Source organism: Mastomys coucha, unplaced genomic scaffold, assembly GCF_008632895.1.
Source record: "Mastomys coucha isolate ucsf_1 unplaced genomic scaffold, UCSF_Mcou_1 pScaffold23, whole genome shotgun sequence".
NCBI lineage: Eukaryota > Metazoa > Chordata > Mammalia > Rodentia > Muridae > Mastomys > Mastomys coucha.
This window is the reverse complement of record NW_022196906.1, coordinates 90,134,238-90,150,055: the sequence shown is the minus strand read 5'-3', so window position 1 is coordinate 90,150,055 and position 15,818 is coordinate 90,134,238. Positions and strand designations below refer to the sequence as shown.

Genomic DNA, 15,818 nt, shown 5'->3' with positions numbered 1-15,818 from the left:
ACGGCCTGAGGCTATGAGGTTCATACCCCTATACCTTAGGGCCTGAGGCTATGAGGTTCATACCCCTAAACCTTAGGGCCTGAGGCTATGAGGTTCATACCCCTAAACCTTAGGGCAGGGAGTTAGAGAACGTGTTACTTTCCTATTGCTGCTCCACACTATAATTCACTCTCCTAATGATGAAAACCCCACTTCCTTGAAGCATTGCCTTTCTGTGTTATGTGTTCTATATGGTCTGAAGTGTTCAACTTTTTCCTGCTTTTATTAGCTACCTCGATGAATAAATAATAAAGAGACTAAGTTAATTTTTGCTATGTGTGGATGAATTGCCAAAACAGTATGCTTTTGACATTTTTTCCTAAAAGCTTTATAATGATAATAACTTTTAATAGATTAGTAATAAAGTAATAAAGTTTTCTTATTTACTTACAGTTTTTGTCTTATTGATTTTTCAAATTTAGTTTGCCTATTGAAAATAGTCCAAAGCCAGGCATGTGCCTTTAATCCCAGCACTCAGGAAGCAGAGGAGGTAGATCTCTGTGATTTGAGGCTACCAGGGCTATACAGAGAATTCTAGGACAGCCAGGGCTACACAGAGAGTTCTAGGACAGCCAGGGCTACACAGAGAGTTCTAGGACAGCCAGGGCTACACAGAGAGTTCTAGGACAGCCAGAGCTACATAGAGAGTTCTAGGGCAGCCAGAGCTACATAGAGAGTTCTAGGGCAGCCAGAGCTACATAGAGAGTTCTAGGGCAGCCAGAGCTACACAGAGAGTTCTAGGACAGCCAGGGCTACACAGAGAGTTCTAGGGCAGCCAGAGCTACATAGAGAGTTCTAGGGCAGCCAGAGCTACACAGAGAGTTCTAGGGCAGCCAGAGCTACACAGAGAGACCCTGTCTTGACAAAACAAGAAAAAGGCAGTCGAGATTGTATGCAGACTTTACCCCCAGACTGAGAGCCTGTAGTGGAACTCCTGGGACGAGGCTCTTTGCTCCTCCCTTCCCTGCTTGAGCCGGGTTACTGTAGTCAGTCGTTTGAAGTCTTAGTAGTTGCATTAGTTTGCTTTATTTGCATACTTGTTTAGGTTTTTCTCTTTGGTCCTTGGCTTAGGTTTTTTATGATTTAGTTTTTATTTATGTGTATTGTATGTTTGTATGAGTATATGCCATACATTATAAGTCCTTACAGAGGCCAGAGGTGTTTATTCCTGAAGTTGGAGTCATAGGCTGTTGGGAGCCTCCTGATATGAGTACATGGAGCTTAACTGGGGTCCTCTGGAAGAGTATCAGGGGCTCTTACCTGCTGAACATTTTTCTGGCTTCCTGTTGTTATTTTTTAGGATGTAGAATATTAACATGATTTCAAAAGAAGAAATAGTATCAGAAGGCATTATTTATAGATGTGGTTCAATTCCCTCTTCCTCACACCTAGCCCTAGGCAACCATAATCTGATTTCTGTGTCTGTTTTACTTTTTCCAGAGTGTCTTTGGGTAGACTCATATGATATATTTAGTCTTTTGGGTCTGGCTACTTTTACTTAGTACTCTCCCTTTCATATTCATTTACACTGTTGCCTGTAGTAGTAGGAATCTTCCTTTCCGTGTTGTGTTTCCTGATGCTAGGCACACAGGACTAAGTTCTACCACTAAGCCAAACCCAGACGATTATTTTTTCCCATAATTTGACAGATAACTCCACCAATGTACATGCTGTTTAAGTAAGCCCAATCTCACACACCTAAGTTTCAGGGCTAGATTTCAACTTTGGACATTTATTTTAATTTTTGTTAACTTGAGATTATGTATTTACAAAGACAGTACAAGCAGGTCTTTGTGCTCTTAGTTTTCCCCAGTATTTACATGTTATATGACTAAAAGAAATTTGTATTCATACACTTTGTTGTGTATATACCACTTTATTACATGCATAGATGTATGTAACCACCATTACATCAAGATACAGTCCCCAATGTCTTCTGAAAGCTTTTTTTCAGGCTACCACCTGATCTTCATACTCCTCTCTACCACTATCCCAACTCTTTTCAAACCTCTTTTCTGTCTCCAGGCCCATAACATTGTCATTTCAAAAATGGTGTGAGAGTTGAAACTGTAACTCACTGGTGGAGTGTTTCCTTACATGCTATGATGTTCTGCGTTCAGTCTGAGTAAAACACACACATACATAAGCACAAAGAAGTAGGAGAAATAGAATCTAATTGTGTATAGCCTTTGAGATTGTTTTTTTTTGTGAAAATCTATATGAATTATATATACTCTCTTGTAGATAGACTATGTCACTTTTAAAAGTCATTTCTGGGGGAAGGAGTTGCTAGAGAGATAGCTCCATAGTTGATGAGCACTTGCATTTATAGAGGACCGGGTTACATTCCCAGCTCACAGCCATCTGTAATTCTAGCTAGGTAACTCAGAACCTTGTCTGGTCTCTCTGGGCTCAAAGCAGGCATGTGGTGAGCAGGCAGACATGCAGACAAAACATTCGTTCATACACATAGAATACATTTTTAAAGTCATTTCTGGGGCTGGAAAGATAACTTTGTGGTTAAAAATGTGTACTTCTCTTACAGAGGTCCCAAGTTCAGGTCCCAGTGCCTATATCAAATGACTGACACCTGCCTGGACCTCTGGAGCTCCAGTGCATTAAACACCTATACACTCTTGGATACATGACATCCTCCCATATACATCAATAAATAATAGATAAAAAATATTTTTAAAGAGTCATGTTCTGTTCTATGAATTTTTATCATTTATTTTTAATGTAATTATTGATTAACTCTGTCTTGTTTCTGTGTACTGTCTTCTATTTCCTAAATTTACCTGAACATAAGTTAAAATTATGTTTTTATCTTGAGTCTTTTTCTATCTATATTGTATGTATCTATAGTGTGTTGTTTTTCCTTTGGTTGGTTGGTTTTTGTTCTGTTTGGGTTTTTTGTTTGTCTTTTGTTTTTCTGCCTTTTGCTTTCTGGTGGAGGAGCAAGTGGACATTAGCTTATGAAGGTTTGCTCTGCTGGGTGCCCTATTTCTTACTTTCCTTTGGAGACAGATTTCTGAAAGACATTTTGTTTAAAGATACAGGAGTTTGGGGAGTGGTGTATGTACAGGATTATACACAAATGTGTACAGTGTCAAAGCTGACCAATACATACTTATATGATAAAAACATGACATGTTCTCTCCCAGTTTAGTACCTACTAGCCATGTGCGGCTGTTGAAGACTTGAAATTTGGTGTATATGATTGATTTTTTTTAATTTTTAATGTAATAGCTAAATATGGTTAGTGGCTGCAATATTAGTATGTGCTCCAATAGAAAACAGAAAGCCTGGGATCCTTTTTAGCAATGGCTGATTCAGGACTGGAAAATATAGGATGAGACTAGAATATCTTATGAAATTAAAAATATCTTATGAAATTAAAAAGGAAGAAAATACTCCAAAAAATAATGGAGAGAAAGATATAAATGAATGAGAGACATTTGAAATCAATCTGAATGAACTACAGATGGCCAGTTGTGGAACAGTTTCAATTTTGAGTACAGCCTCAAAATTAGTATTAATAATGGACTAAAGCTTGAAGAATAAAATAAATATTCATGAGTCACTACTGATACAAATAAACACAATTGCATAGATACATAGGAAGAAACAATTACTTTTCCTTATAGTATAATTCTAATTAATGAATTTAAGAAGGGCAGGGGAGAGTGAATCAGCACTGGCAGATACAGTAATAACTGGGTTCAAGCAGAGAGACAAGTACTCCATACTCTCAATTATATATGGATACTCAGAAAGCTTTTATTGGTGAAGTAGGTACAGAATGGTTATTCCCAGAGCCTGCGGAAGATGTAGGGGAAGCATTGGTAGAAGGAGGATTGTTAATGGGTACAGAACTGTAGAGTAGGAGGAATAATTTCTAATAATTTATAGCACAGTAGGATGATTGTGAGTGACAACTAGATATTTCAGCACAGCTAGTAGAATTTTGAATATTCCCCAAAGAAATTATGTTTAGATGTTAGATAGGTTAATTTCTCTGATCTGATTGTTACACATTTTATATATGTATAAATGTATATATATACTTTTATATATATATATTACACATATATATGTATTAGTCTGTGACACTGTATGCATATGTATGTACAATTACATGTCAGTTAGAAATAAAAGCATATATGGGGACTGGAGAGATGGTTCAATGGTTAAGGGCATTGACTTTGCTCTTCCAGAGGACCTGGGTTCAAATCTTAGCACCTACATGGCAGTTCACAACTATCTCTGATTTCAAGATCTGACATTCTCACATAGACATGTGCAGGCAAAGCATTAATGCACATAAAATAAAAATATAAATAATTTTTAAAAATAAAAATAAAAGCATATAATTAAAATATAACTGGAGATCTGGAAGGATGGCGCAATGGTTAAGGCCAGTTGATCCTCTTTCAAAGGACCTAGGTTCAGTTCTAGTACCTAAATGGTAGGTTACTCACAGCTTCATTTTCAAGGGGATCAGATCCCTCTTCTGATCTTCACTTATATCAGACATGTAGGTGGTGTACATACATGCACGTATACGTTCACAGAAATAAATACCTAAAGTATAATAGGATAAGAAGTATCTAAGAGTACTAAGTATGTAAGCCTAAGTAAGATTGCATGTTTGTTTGCATAGTCTCAAAGAATCTCCCCAGCAAGTCATTTCATAGGTAACACTTCACAGTAGCATATCCGTACCTCTTGGTACTATGTACAGAAAAGAACACAGAGCTATCTAATTGAACAGCCACCTCCAGTAGATAGACACAGCCCCCAGTGAAGGGATGGGGCCACCCACCCATCTTCAAGATTTTTGACCCAGAATTGTTCCTGTCTAAAGGAAATTTAGGGACAAAAATGGAGCAGAGACTGAAGGAGTGGCCATCCAGTGTCCAGCCCAACGTGGGATCCATCCCATGTGCTCACCAAACGCTGACACTATTGATGACACCATTTTGTACTTGCATGGCTGTCCTCTAAGAGGCTCTATCAGCAGCTGACTGAGATAAATGCAGATACTTACAGCCAACACTGGACTGAAGTCAGAGACCCCTTTGAAGAGTTAGGGGAAGGATTGAAGGAGCTGAAGTGGGTGGCAACCCCACAGGAAGACTAACAGTGTCAACTAACTGGGACCCCTGAAGCTCCCAGAGACTAAGCCACCAACCTGAGTGTGCATAGGCTGGTCCGTGCCCCCTCCCCAACTCCACACACCTTGTTTGGCTTCAGGGGGAAAGCCTAACCCTGTAGAGATTTGATGCTCCAGGGAAGGGGAATGCTGGGGGAGTGAGGTGGGTGTGGGTGTGAGTGGAGGGATGGAGAAGCACCCTCTCAAAGGCAATGGGGAGAGGGGACTGGGGAGAGGGACACAACATTTGGAATGTAAATAAATAATTTAAACAACAAAACAAAACAAAAAACTATATTTAAGCTGGGATACCACCCCAAATAGGACCTTTTGGGGAATAGAAACTAGACATGTGTCTGATTTGTTTAAATAATTTTTATTTTGATAAAATATCCATAATGTGGAGGGAAAAAGGGCATCTGTCCCAATCTGGTCAAGAGCACACATCAGACAAATTCAGAGTAAGTAACACGGAAGCAGTTATCACAGGGCCGGAGACTAAGAGGAGTAACACGGAAGCAGCTATCACAGGGCCGGAGACTAAGAGGACAACTGAAGACAGGGTAGGGTCCATGCTGCATCCTGGAGTTTGGCAAAACTTAAGTGACATCTATAGATTAATTAGCCTCAGTAACATTAAATGTCAGTTTCTTGATTTTGGTAGATTCACCTTGGTTACACAGAATGTTAACATTCAATATTAGGGTTTACAGAAATTCTGTATGATATTTTTACAACTGTTACAAAGTCTGCAATTATAATTAAAACAAAATATTTTAAATTGTCTGTACCTTGTATATTCAACCTGTTTGTTTTGAGTCCTAGGCTCTTATTGCCACTGTACTGTCACATAGCAGTGCCACTTTTACACACCTGAACTTTTACACATTTTAGTCTCATATTTGTTCAGCTCCTCTCCATAGTCTTAGCAGATATTTGAGTTTACCTGTGTTTTTTTTAATGAGACCTTACATTTTTCCATCTCTAGACCTTTATTTTATTTTATTATAGAAAAAATGTTTATTTTGAAATGATTTTAATTTAGAAATAGAAAACCTCATAGGAAGGTGGAAATAAACAAAAACCACAAAGCATCCAGGCAGCGTTTTACTTCATGAGCTTGTCACGCCCTCATTAGTTCCCTGGTCCCATGATGAGAAAGGACTCAGCCAGCCACCCACAGTAATGTTATTAATAGGGATATGGATCACTTTCACAAAGAAGCCAATGAATCCCATGATAGCAGATCCTATCGCTGTGGCCATGGCGAGCTTCTGAAAAATTCTTTTCTATAGGTTTGGTACACCTTTTAACCAGCTGAATTGAGTCCTTTACAAACTCCTTACTTGACTCAACAAACTGCATTACTTGATCCACGTCTGTTGAGATGGCAGTTTGAGAGAGTAGAGACACGTAACTTAGGAGAGAATTAAGCCCTAGACCTTTATTTTTTAAGGTTTTCTGTGTCTATGGTGTGTGAAGTAAAAATTTTCCGTGTCCTTGTCTACAGTTGCCGTACGTCGTTTCTGCCTCTGTTTTGGTGCTTTTTCTTTTCACTATAGGCCATGTTTATTCATTGTCTGCACTGGGCATTGAAGTCACTAAGTATTTTGTGTTCCTGTAATGTACTTGAACTGTTTTTAAGGTATCAGTTAACTTACTTGGGAACAATGCATTCTATTTATAATTTGCTTTTAAGCTTTGTCAGATAGATGTGAACAGCATATATCATAGAGCTTGCAAGAGGCCCACCCAGCCACAGAAGAAAACTGGTAGTTTATGAATAATACCATTATTGGGAAAATATGAACCCCAAAATATTTCTTTGGGCTGTACTATTTTGGTTAGTTTCAGAAATTTGTTAATTTTATTTTATTTTATTTTTAGTTTTTCAAGTGAATTTTATTTTTGATACCCAGGTTAGTAGAAATGAGTCTTATTTTCAATTTTCTCTTTAGTTGGCAGTACACCATTTGCTGTTCACCCATGAGTGAGACTTGGAGAGAAATAGAGGATGTTGCTCAGTAGGGGTTTGTAGAAACAAAAACAAAAACACTTCGCATTCATGAGCTTCTGTGAGGGAGCAGGAAATGAGACTTAGACTTTAAGCCAACTAACTTAGTAGTAATTACTGAGGAACTTTGAGAATCAGATCATTAGATTGTGCTCTTTGCTTGCTATAAATCCAGCTATAATCCATAAAGTAGACTGGATGGCCCTGGTTTTTGTAGTGTAGAACGTTTTGTACAGAGTGATATAGGAACTGTTGGGAATCAGCAGCAAAGTCTGGAGAACTGCGTGAGGCTTGCCCTATGTTTATGAATCAGATTTTAAGAAAACCACAACCATTTCCTTGTGTGTCATTCATGCTTTAGCAGAGGATATGGTGCCACAGAGCTGGCCTGGTTTGTAGTTTCTCATGTAAGGCTACACCACTTTCTTTTCCGTTTTAGAAGCCACAGCAGTTTTGGTGTATTATCAAACCACAAAATGTACCTTGAGCATTTCCCAGGAAGAACTGTGTTATGCTAGTCTGAGTAGCAATTGTCATTCCTGTGGCATTCTCTTTGGGAAGTAATCATGTAAATAAATAAATACATCATTTGGAGTAGTTGATATATTGGAACTACAAAAATGGTAAACAATATTTTTCCTTCTAGAGGGATTTTTATTTAAGAGGATAAATCACATATATTAAGTGCAAAAATCATAACACATTCATTACCATAACAACCATGATGGTGCTTATTAACATGGACTTGTGATGTATGTAGGGAAATAACATTGGAAGGAAAGATGGTACATCATTTTCTCAGAATTAGAGACAGGAAGATGATTTTCTTTTACTTCTTAACAATTTTGTTATAGTTCTAAATTTCCCACTACCCTTATTCTTGAAATATGATCTCAGTTGCCTAGACAAACTACAGAAGACTGGGGTTGGATGGACATCAATGTGTTTAATCATTTTTTTGGGCTAGAAGAAGGAGTCTTTTTCTGGGAGAGATGAGCTTGGTGTTCTTAGTTTGAACCTTCTGGAGCTTGTGTCTATGAATTGTCCTGAGTCTCATGTGCTCCAAATGAAAAACATCCTCAATCCAAGATCAGAATTCTTTCCTACAGTGACATGTATATTCTAGAGCCCTGCCAGGTTCATGGAGCCCTCTAGTCTCAGTGGGATCTGCTTGTAAGTGGTGTTTCTGCCAGGCAGAGAGAAACCATCTTTTTTTTTTGGGGGGGGGGCACTTAGGATCAGTACAATTGGTTAAATTATTAACCAATTAATTATTGGTTGAGGGTTACTTGTAACTAGTGTCAGAGTTTGGCAAGAAAATCTATACATTACATGTATACTTCATTTGAATTATCCTTTATGCATGTACAGATTAGATTTGTGAAAAAATACTGCGCGCTAAGTTAAAGCTTGTTAGCTCTTTGTTCGTTGTTGATGGGAAATTTCTGATTGTATTCTTTTTAAGCTAGTTGTATACTGTGAAACTATGCAAAACCTTACCACCCAACCATGTTTAACCAATGACAACATTTAGCAATGACAATATTGGCATAAGGTCTTTGAATATATGGGTTTCTATTGAAAGGTGGTGTTTTAGGTTTGAGAGCACAGCTCAGTTGCAGAGCATTTGCCCTATGTATGTGAATGAAGCCAGGGTCTGTTCCCAGTCCACTAGAAGGCAAAGGGGCAGAGGGTATACAAAATGTTATGATGTTAACTCTAATATTTTAAAATCTGTTTTATTCTACCTTAGCATCAAGGCATGCCATGGGTTGCCTCTCATAAACGGACAAAGCTGCGATCCTTATGCAACAGTTTCCCTCGTGGGCCCTTCTAGGTAATGTTTATTGAATTGTTACTGGATTTTCAAGTTTAAAGTTGGATTTAAGAATTGGAAATGTTAAGTTCTTAGATCAAGTGCAGAGTAACCGACATAAAATAATGCCTTAAAAGAATATTTAGTAAGTTCTAGAGTACACTTGGTAAACCACTGAGTTTATTTTCACAGAAAGATACTGGGTGTCATTTCAAATCTGCTATGTGTTTATTAGGCTGTGGTGAAAACTTCAGTCTTATACTATTGTAAAATATACTTTAAAATATATTCCTGGGCCAGGTGTGGGGGGATGCATGCCTTTAACTGACCCCCGGAGGCAGTGGCAGGTGGATCTCTATGAATCAAGGTCACCTGAGTATACATAACAAGATACAGGTCATCCAGGGTCTAAAGCAAAAAAATCCAAAATCATACACACCTGGCTGCCTTTACTCATTAACATTTTTACTTTCAAATACCCTCAATTTTACATAAGTAAAAATATCACATTTTACTGAATCTCAACTCAAAATAGCAAAGCAGTTTCCATACCAGTATCTGGAAAGCCAGTTAGAACTGAGAAGTGCCTTTTTTTAATTCATGGTATCAGTGTTTTATGAAGAGAGTTCTAAGCTCTAGAAGAACTACTGAGGTCCCAGACTATGGTGAAGTGCAGTATGATGTTGAGTAATTGGTCTATAACTTATGACAAACCAGTCACACTTTGCAATATCTACATTAGATGACTTCATGGTAGTTTCTCTACCAGATTCACTAGCCTGCAGTTTGTCTGCAACCTGAAGCTGTTTGGATCAAGAAACAAAAGCACAAAATTTGTTATCCCTTATTCTTATCACCTTGACTCCCCTTTATCACCTAAAGCTCTATTCTTTTTTTTATAGTCATGAAGTCTTAAAAAGTGTGTATGTGTGTGTGTGTGTGTGTGTTTGTATGTGTGTGTGCGTGCTTGTGTTTGTGTGTTTGTATGTGTGTGTGCGTGCTTGTATTTGTGTGTGTGTATCAAAGCACCTGATACCATGGAGCCGAATGAAATACTGATATGCTATTATTGAAGATTGGTTTTAAATTTAAAAGCAAAAATTGATATGGCATTAAATGCTATCAGAGGGGACTTAGAACCAAGTCTCACAGAGAACTGAGAAGGGAAGCACGTCAGCCTGGACGAGCTGCTTGTTTGGAGTAAGCCGTTTGTAGTTCTGTAATTGAACCAGACTATTGATACTAAGCAGTTACTCTACCACCGAGATGTATTCTCAACTCAGGAGGTTGTTCTTGCTTTCTGTTTAATGATTTCTATCTAATGACGAATTCCTTAATGGAACTTTTAATGTAACATTCCACAGAAACTACTTTTTAAAGGATTTTTTAATGTTTCTTTTATGTACCTTGGTCTTCTTCCTGCTTGTGTGTGTGTGAGGGTGCCAGATCCCCTGGAACTGGAGTTATAGACAGTTGTGAGCTACCATGTGGATGCTGGGAATTGAACCAAGATCCTTTAGAAGAGCAGCCAATGCTCCTAACCACTGAGCCATCTCTCCAGCCCCAAACATTTTTTTTAAATCACAGTTGATTTTGCTATTATACTACAGTTGCACAGACATTTGCACACTAAAGACACAAGACTCCCTGAACATTTCTTTATAACTGCCTCTGAATTTGTATATTCACTTGAGAATTAACAGGCTTTTTTCTTGTTTTTGTAAGTTACTGTCCTAGCTGCAGCCCCCAGAAGTAAACTGAGTTCAGAGTTCCTTTTCCTGTTTCTCAGGTATTCTAACATCAGTGAAGGGAATCAGTAACATCGCTTTGAGGCTCACTGCCTTTCTTCTCACCACTTTTTCTGTTGGTGTAATAGGATCTCTTTTAAAATATCAAAGATCACTTGGAATCAGCTTCTCACAACCATGGAGACAAGAACCCAATCTTGCCTTGTATAGATATATAAAACTTGTATCCTGTGTATGGATATTCATCAGATTCAAGTTTGTGAGGCATACATTCCTTGGCTTTTTCCCTTGCATAGTATGTAAATTATTGTCTTCTCTCAGTTGTCCTAACATGTAGACAGAAGTTAGGAATCCTAGTTGGAAATAGCTTGTTTTATAATTGTGTACTGTTAAGTTCTACAAGGTAAAACTCTACTACATTGGAACAGGAATGACCAAAAGAAGACAAAAGTAAAGAAGAAAACAAGCAATCCGCAGTTCAATGAAGTCTTCTATTTTGAGGTAACTTCTCATTTTATATAAATGTTAATGTTTGATATGTAATTCTAGTTGATTTAATTTTATAAACCATAGCCATAGTAATTATTTTATCAGTTAATGCAGCTAATAATCCCTGTTCAGAAAGCAGTAGAACCATAATGTCACACATGTAGCTAGCTCTGGTTGGTTTGGAAGTGGGGAGGGCTAGAGCCCCTCCTGTAGTCACCCTCATTGTCACAGCTACCTGAGAGCCTTCCCATGCTTTCCAGTCTGCCTGACACAGAGTGACTCTTCTGAGCAGACTGTTTGAAAACCTATAGAAATTTAAATATTACCACTCAGATCTGAGTCCCAGTTGACATTAATGATGAGTTAAATGTAAAGCTTGCCTTCCGTACCCTAGGAAAGGTAATTTTATAAGGAAGAACAGTAGCAAACCTGCTCAGTATGAGACTGCTTTGAGAGTGTGAAACACTTTGTGATTAGACCTTTTTACCATTAAGTCCTCCATAATCTAATTTACTCTGTAGATGTAGCTTGTTCATGAAGATCTCCAGCTGCCTCGAGTGAGTCCTAACCACTAGACCACCAAGCTTGTATCTTCTGCTGCTTTGAAATTGCCCCCAAATAAAGTGCTTTGGCATTCTTTAAAGTATTTAGTCCTTTTTCATATTAATCAAAAACTATAGAAAAAAATCTAAAAATCAAAATATCTAAAAGATTGTAATAACAGAACAAATTGTAATTGATATTAAGATATGAGAACAGGTTGTAAAAGTGGGTAATTACATCTTGAAGTTTTTCTTTGTATTTTTCTTCTGTTTTGGAGAGGGCACCAAAGTACCCCTATTCATGCCTGATTGTTCTTTAACAAAAAGGAGCATGGGCTGAAGAAAATGCCAAAGGTGATATAACTGGGAGGGTGGGGGGCAGGAGACAAGGAAAACCTACTAAGTCAAGAGACTTCCTTTCCTGGCTGAGGACTTGGTACAGTTTTCTACATTTATTAATGGCTCTTATCTCTAACCATGAGAATATGAAGAAGATGACAATTTTAAAAGCTCCTGTCCAAAGTCACTTACTGCACATAGTTCATAACTCAAATGGGCTGGAATTCACTGTGCTCAGGAAAAACCTGTAACAAGCAGGTAACGTCTTGAAAGTCAAGGCCTGAAATGCTTGCCTTACCAGTTTACCTCTCAGGCCTTAAAATGCATCTAGCCCTTTGTTAGGTTGATTATAAAGACATGTATGTTCAGTAAAACCAGAACAAGACATAAGAAAGCACACACATAGGTGCATATGCACAGCTATAACATGTAGCACCCTCTCTTGAGCTCTGGGTCAAAACAGTCCAAAACTAGATTTTTGTAAGTGAGAACAGAGATAATATTACAGAGACAGAACACTTTGGGCACAGCGACAGAAAAACTGAGTTATACCCAAAGAACATCAAGTAAAGATTTAACTGAGTTTGGTAAGAAAGTAACCAGAAAAAAGCAAAAAGATGGAGTAAACTGGTAAATGAGACTGACTTTCCAGTGCCTGGCTGGTGGGGCTTTAAATTTAGCCGTTGAACTAGAAAGAAGTAACGATGACCTGTTAGCAGGTGCCTAGAGACTTAAGTTTTCAGTGTTCAAAGAGCTGAGAGCGGGCAGAAGTAGAGATAACTGGTTGTGGAAATCAAAAGCATCCATGGATCCGTGTAAAAATCCTCCACCTCCACCAGGCGTCAGATGTGGTGCATGCCTGTAATCCCAGTCCTTGAGAGGTGTGGACAGGAAGATCAGAGTTTCAAGGCCAGTCTCTGAGCACCTTATCTCAGAAAACAAATAAAATTTGCTAACCGGACAGTTCTTGGTAGGTGATAACTATGGATCACAATACAAGATTTGTTAGAGTCAGGAGAGCCAACAGAGTGAAGCGGTGCCGCAGAGAGAAAAACCAAAGCAGCTCTGCTGCTTACTAACTATTCGGCTTCAGACATGCTGATGAAATTTGTACTGTAGCTTCCTCATTTTTAAAGGGTAATAAATCTAGCTCTGCTTGCCTCAAAGCAACATTCTGATGAGTCAAAGAGATGTGATAGCATTTTGTGAGCCAGATAACATGGTGTGGCTTTAAGATACTTCTAGAACAAAATAAAATAACCTTGGGGAACCACCTGTGCAAATTCCAAGGAAGAAAAGAGAGCAAGAGGTTGGCAGGCTAGTCCGCAGGTAAACCAAATGCAAAGAACTCTTCTGGGAATAGGTGTGTGTGTGGGGGGGGGGGGTGACGGTAGGAGGAAGAGAGAGGCGAAGGACACGGACAAGTACAAGTTGACCACTGCTTTGGTGATTTTAGAAGGGTGATCTGTAAGGAAGCCAGAGGTGAAGTGGTGCTGTTCTGAGTAAGCGCTGAGGAAGTACCCATCCTGGACGAATGAGGATTAGTTCTTAGGCGGTTGTCTGAAAAAGAGACAGGAGGACTGTGGTTGAAGGGGAGACTTTTTCTTAGACTAGAAAGAAGTGATCAGGCTAGTTAGGCAGATGTACTTAAAGTAGACCAAGTGCTTATAACCCATGCTTGTTAAATACCGTGGTGGAAGGAGCAGGCTTGAGGAGGTAATCTTAGAATCAGTGCCTCTTCAAAAGGCCTGAGGGTGGGAGGGAAGTGGATGCTTAGCTTGCTGGCAATTGAGGAAGTTCCTGCCCAGGGGCCTCCATATTTTCAGTAAAAACTGTGAGAAGGAAATATGAGTCGGTGTGTACTTTGCAAAAGCTGGGAAGACTGTAGGGTCGTGTGACCCGTGCAGACAGAGCTCTGTAAACCAGGGAACCAGATGTGGCTCCTAGTAGAGCCAACAGTGTGGAGGCAAGGAGGCCTCTGATTTCTATGCCAGCCTTTCTTACGTTCTGGTGCATAGTTGGAACACTTCCCATGCTTTGGAAATTACTTTCCAAATTACTTTTTATATTTGTAATTGAATATTTTGAGAACTCATGAAGGAAGAAGATGTTTTGAACTGTTTTTACTAAAATGCTTCATGTGTAGGTAACCAGATCCAGCAGTTACACCAGGAAGTCCCTGTTCCACGTGGAGGAGGAGGACATTGAGAAGCTGGAGATCAGGTCAGCACCTCGCTGTCTTACAGAGACCGGCTTCTGTCTCTGTGAACCCAATAGAACTCTTTATCGTAGGTTGATTGATGAAACTTAGATGAACAGGCATCTAACTTAATCCACTTAGCCTTTCAAAATTGGATCCTTTCAGAAATACCAAAGTATTTTTCTTGTGTGAGCAAAGACAACCTAATTTCACCTAGTCTGTTTTTCATTTCCCCTAATTTAATTGCTCCTAAACTATCTGGATTATAGTATAACGAATGGGAAACCGATTATATTTAATTCAATTTAGAAATAATTTTTTTATTCTTCTTAACATATCTGCTGACTATCAGAAATTTCAGTGAGGTAAGGCGATAACTGCACAGGTGCATGTGTTTGGAGTTTGTGGTATTTCCCAGGTCTTCAGTATCTATGCTGGTTTGGAAAGGGAACTTTCGCAAATGCATGTGTAGGTGTGGTGTTAACAGTGTGTGGTCTAAAAGGCATATTAATCATGTGTTCACAGTGTTAGGCAGTATTCTTCTAAATCACCAATCTTTATATATTAATTTATCATCAAAGAGAAAGTGTGGTCTTGTTTTGTTTTCTCAATTCAGTAAAGTAACCCTTTTGTCCTAATGCTACAAATTAAAAACAAAAAACAAAAAACAACCCTAGACTTTCAAACTTAGTTTCTCCTTTTATACTGTGTAGAATTTGGCCAGGGAAGTGGCTTAGCTGGTAAAGGCACTTGCTGCCAAACCAATTTTCCTGAGTTCTATTCCTTGGACCCACACAATGGCAGGAAAGTGCCAACCCCAGGAAATTGTCCCCTCGCCCCCACGTGTGCACAGTGGCATGCATCCCTCCCCAGAATTAACTAATAAAGATGTAAATTAGAATTTAAATCATGTTTTTTTCAATAAAAACTACTGTAGTAATTTGCTTTCAAAGTCTGGATAATGCATTATATGATGATGCTAACATCTCTTTTAAAAGCATGTAAAAATATAGTACAAATCAAAATCACATGAAACTACTCAGTGTGGTTTGCCACAACTAAGGCTAGGTTTTCAATTTTCAGGATCGACCTGTGGAATAATGAAAACCTAGTCCAAGACGTCTTCCTGGGAGAGACTAAGGTTCCTGTCAGCGTGCTAAGAAAGGGCTCCTCTCATCAGGCCTGGTAAGAAGGCAGTGCTCTAATGAACCAAACTCAATTCCCTTAATAAAGAATAGAAATGCGCACTTGCTGGAAGTAAGTCAAAAGTTACTTATATAACTTAGTTATGAATTTGTTATTAGAGGAAAAATACTTTGAGTTGTATCACTTGATCTGTGATACTGAGATAAAAGAATTTAGTTGTCCAGGAATATTTTTCTGTTTAAGAATAAAATCTTGGGGCTCTAGAGATAGCTGAACTATCTGCTATTTGAACTGGGTTTGAGATCCCAGCACCTACCTCAGACCACTCAA

General features: G+C 38.6%; 1 protein-coding gene and 1 pseudogene across 5 annotated transcripts in view; one reads left to right on the top strand and one right to left on the bottom strand.

Moving 5' to 3' along the window:
• Positions 1 to 15,818, top strand: part of Rasa2 (RAS p21 protein activator 2) — a 97,612-nt gene that overhangs the window by 43,419 nt on the left and 38,375 nt on the right. For 4 of the 5 annotated variants that reach the window (XM_031346126.1, XM_031346125.1, XM_031346124.1 and 1 more), the window contains exons 6-9: positions 8,962 to 9,045; positions 11,201 to 11,273; positions 14,289 to 14,365; positions 15,426 to 15,527. In XM_031346126.1, the coding sequence (XP_031201986.1) occupies positions 8,962 to 9,045; positions 11,201 to 11,273; positions 14,289 to 14,365; positions 15,426 to 15,527 (336 nt within the window). Of the gene's footprint in view, positions 1 to 8,334; positions 8,382 to 8,961; positions 9,046 to 11,200; positions 11,274 to 14,288; positions 14,366 to 15,425; positions 15,528 to 15,818 lie in introns of those variants that run through there. The other variant, XM_031346128.1, reaches the window with a different exon arrangement.
• LOC116072534 lies at positions 6,307 to 7,745 on the bottom strand (annotated as a pseudogene).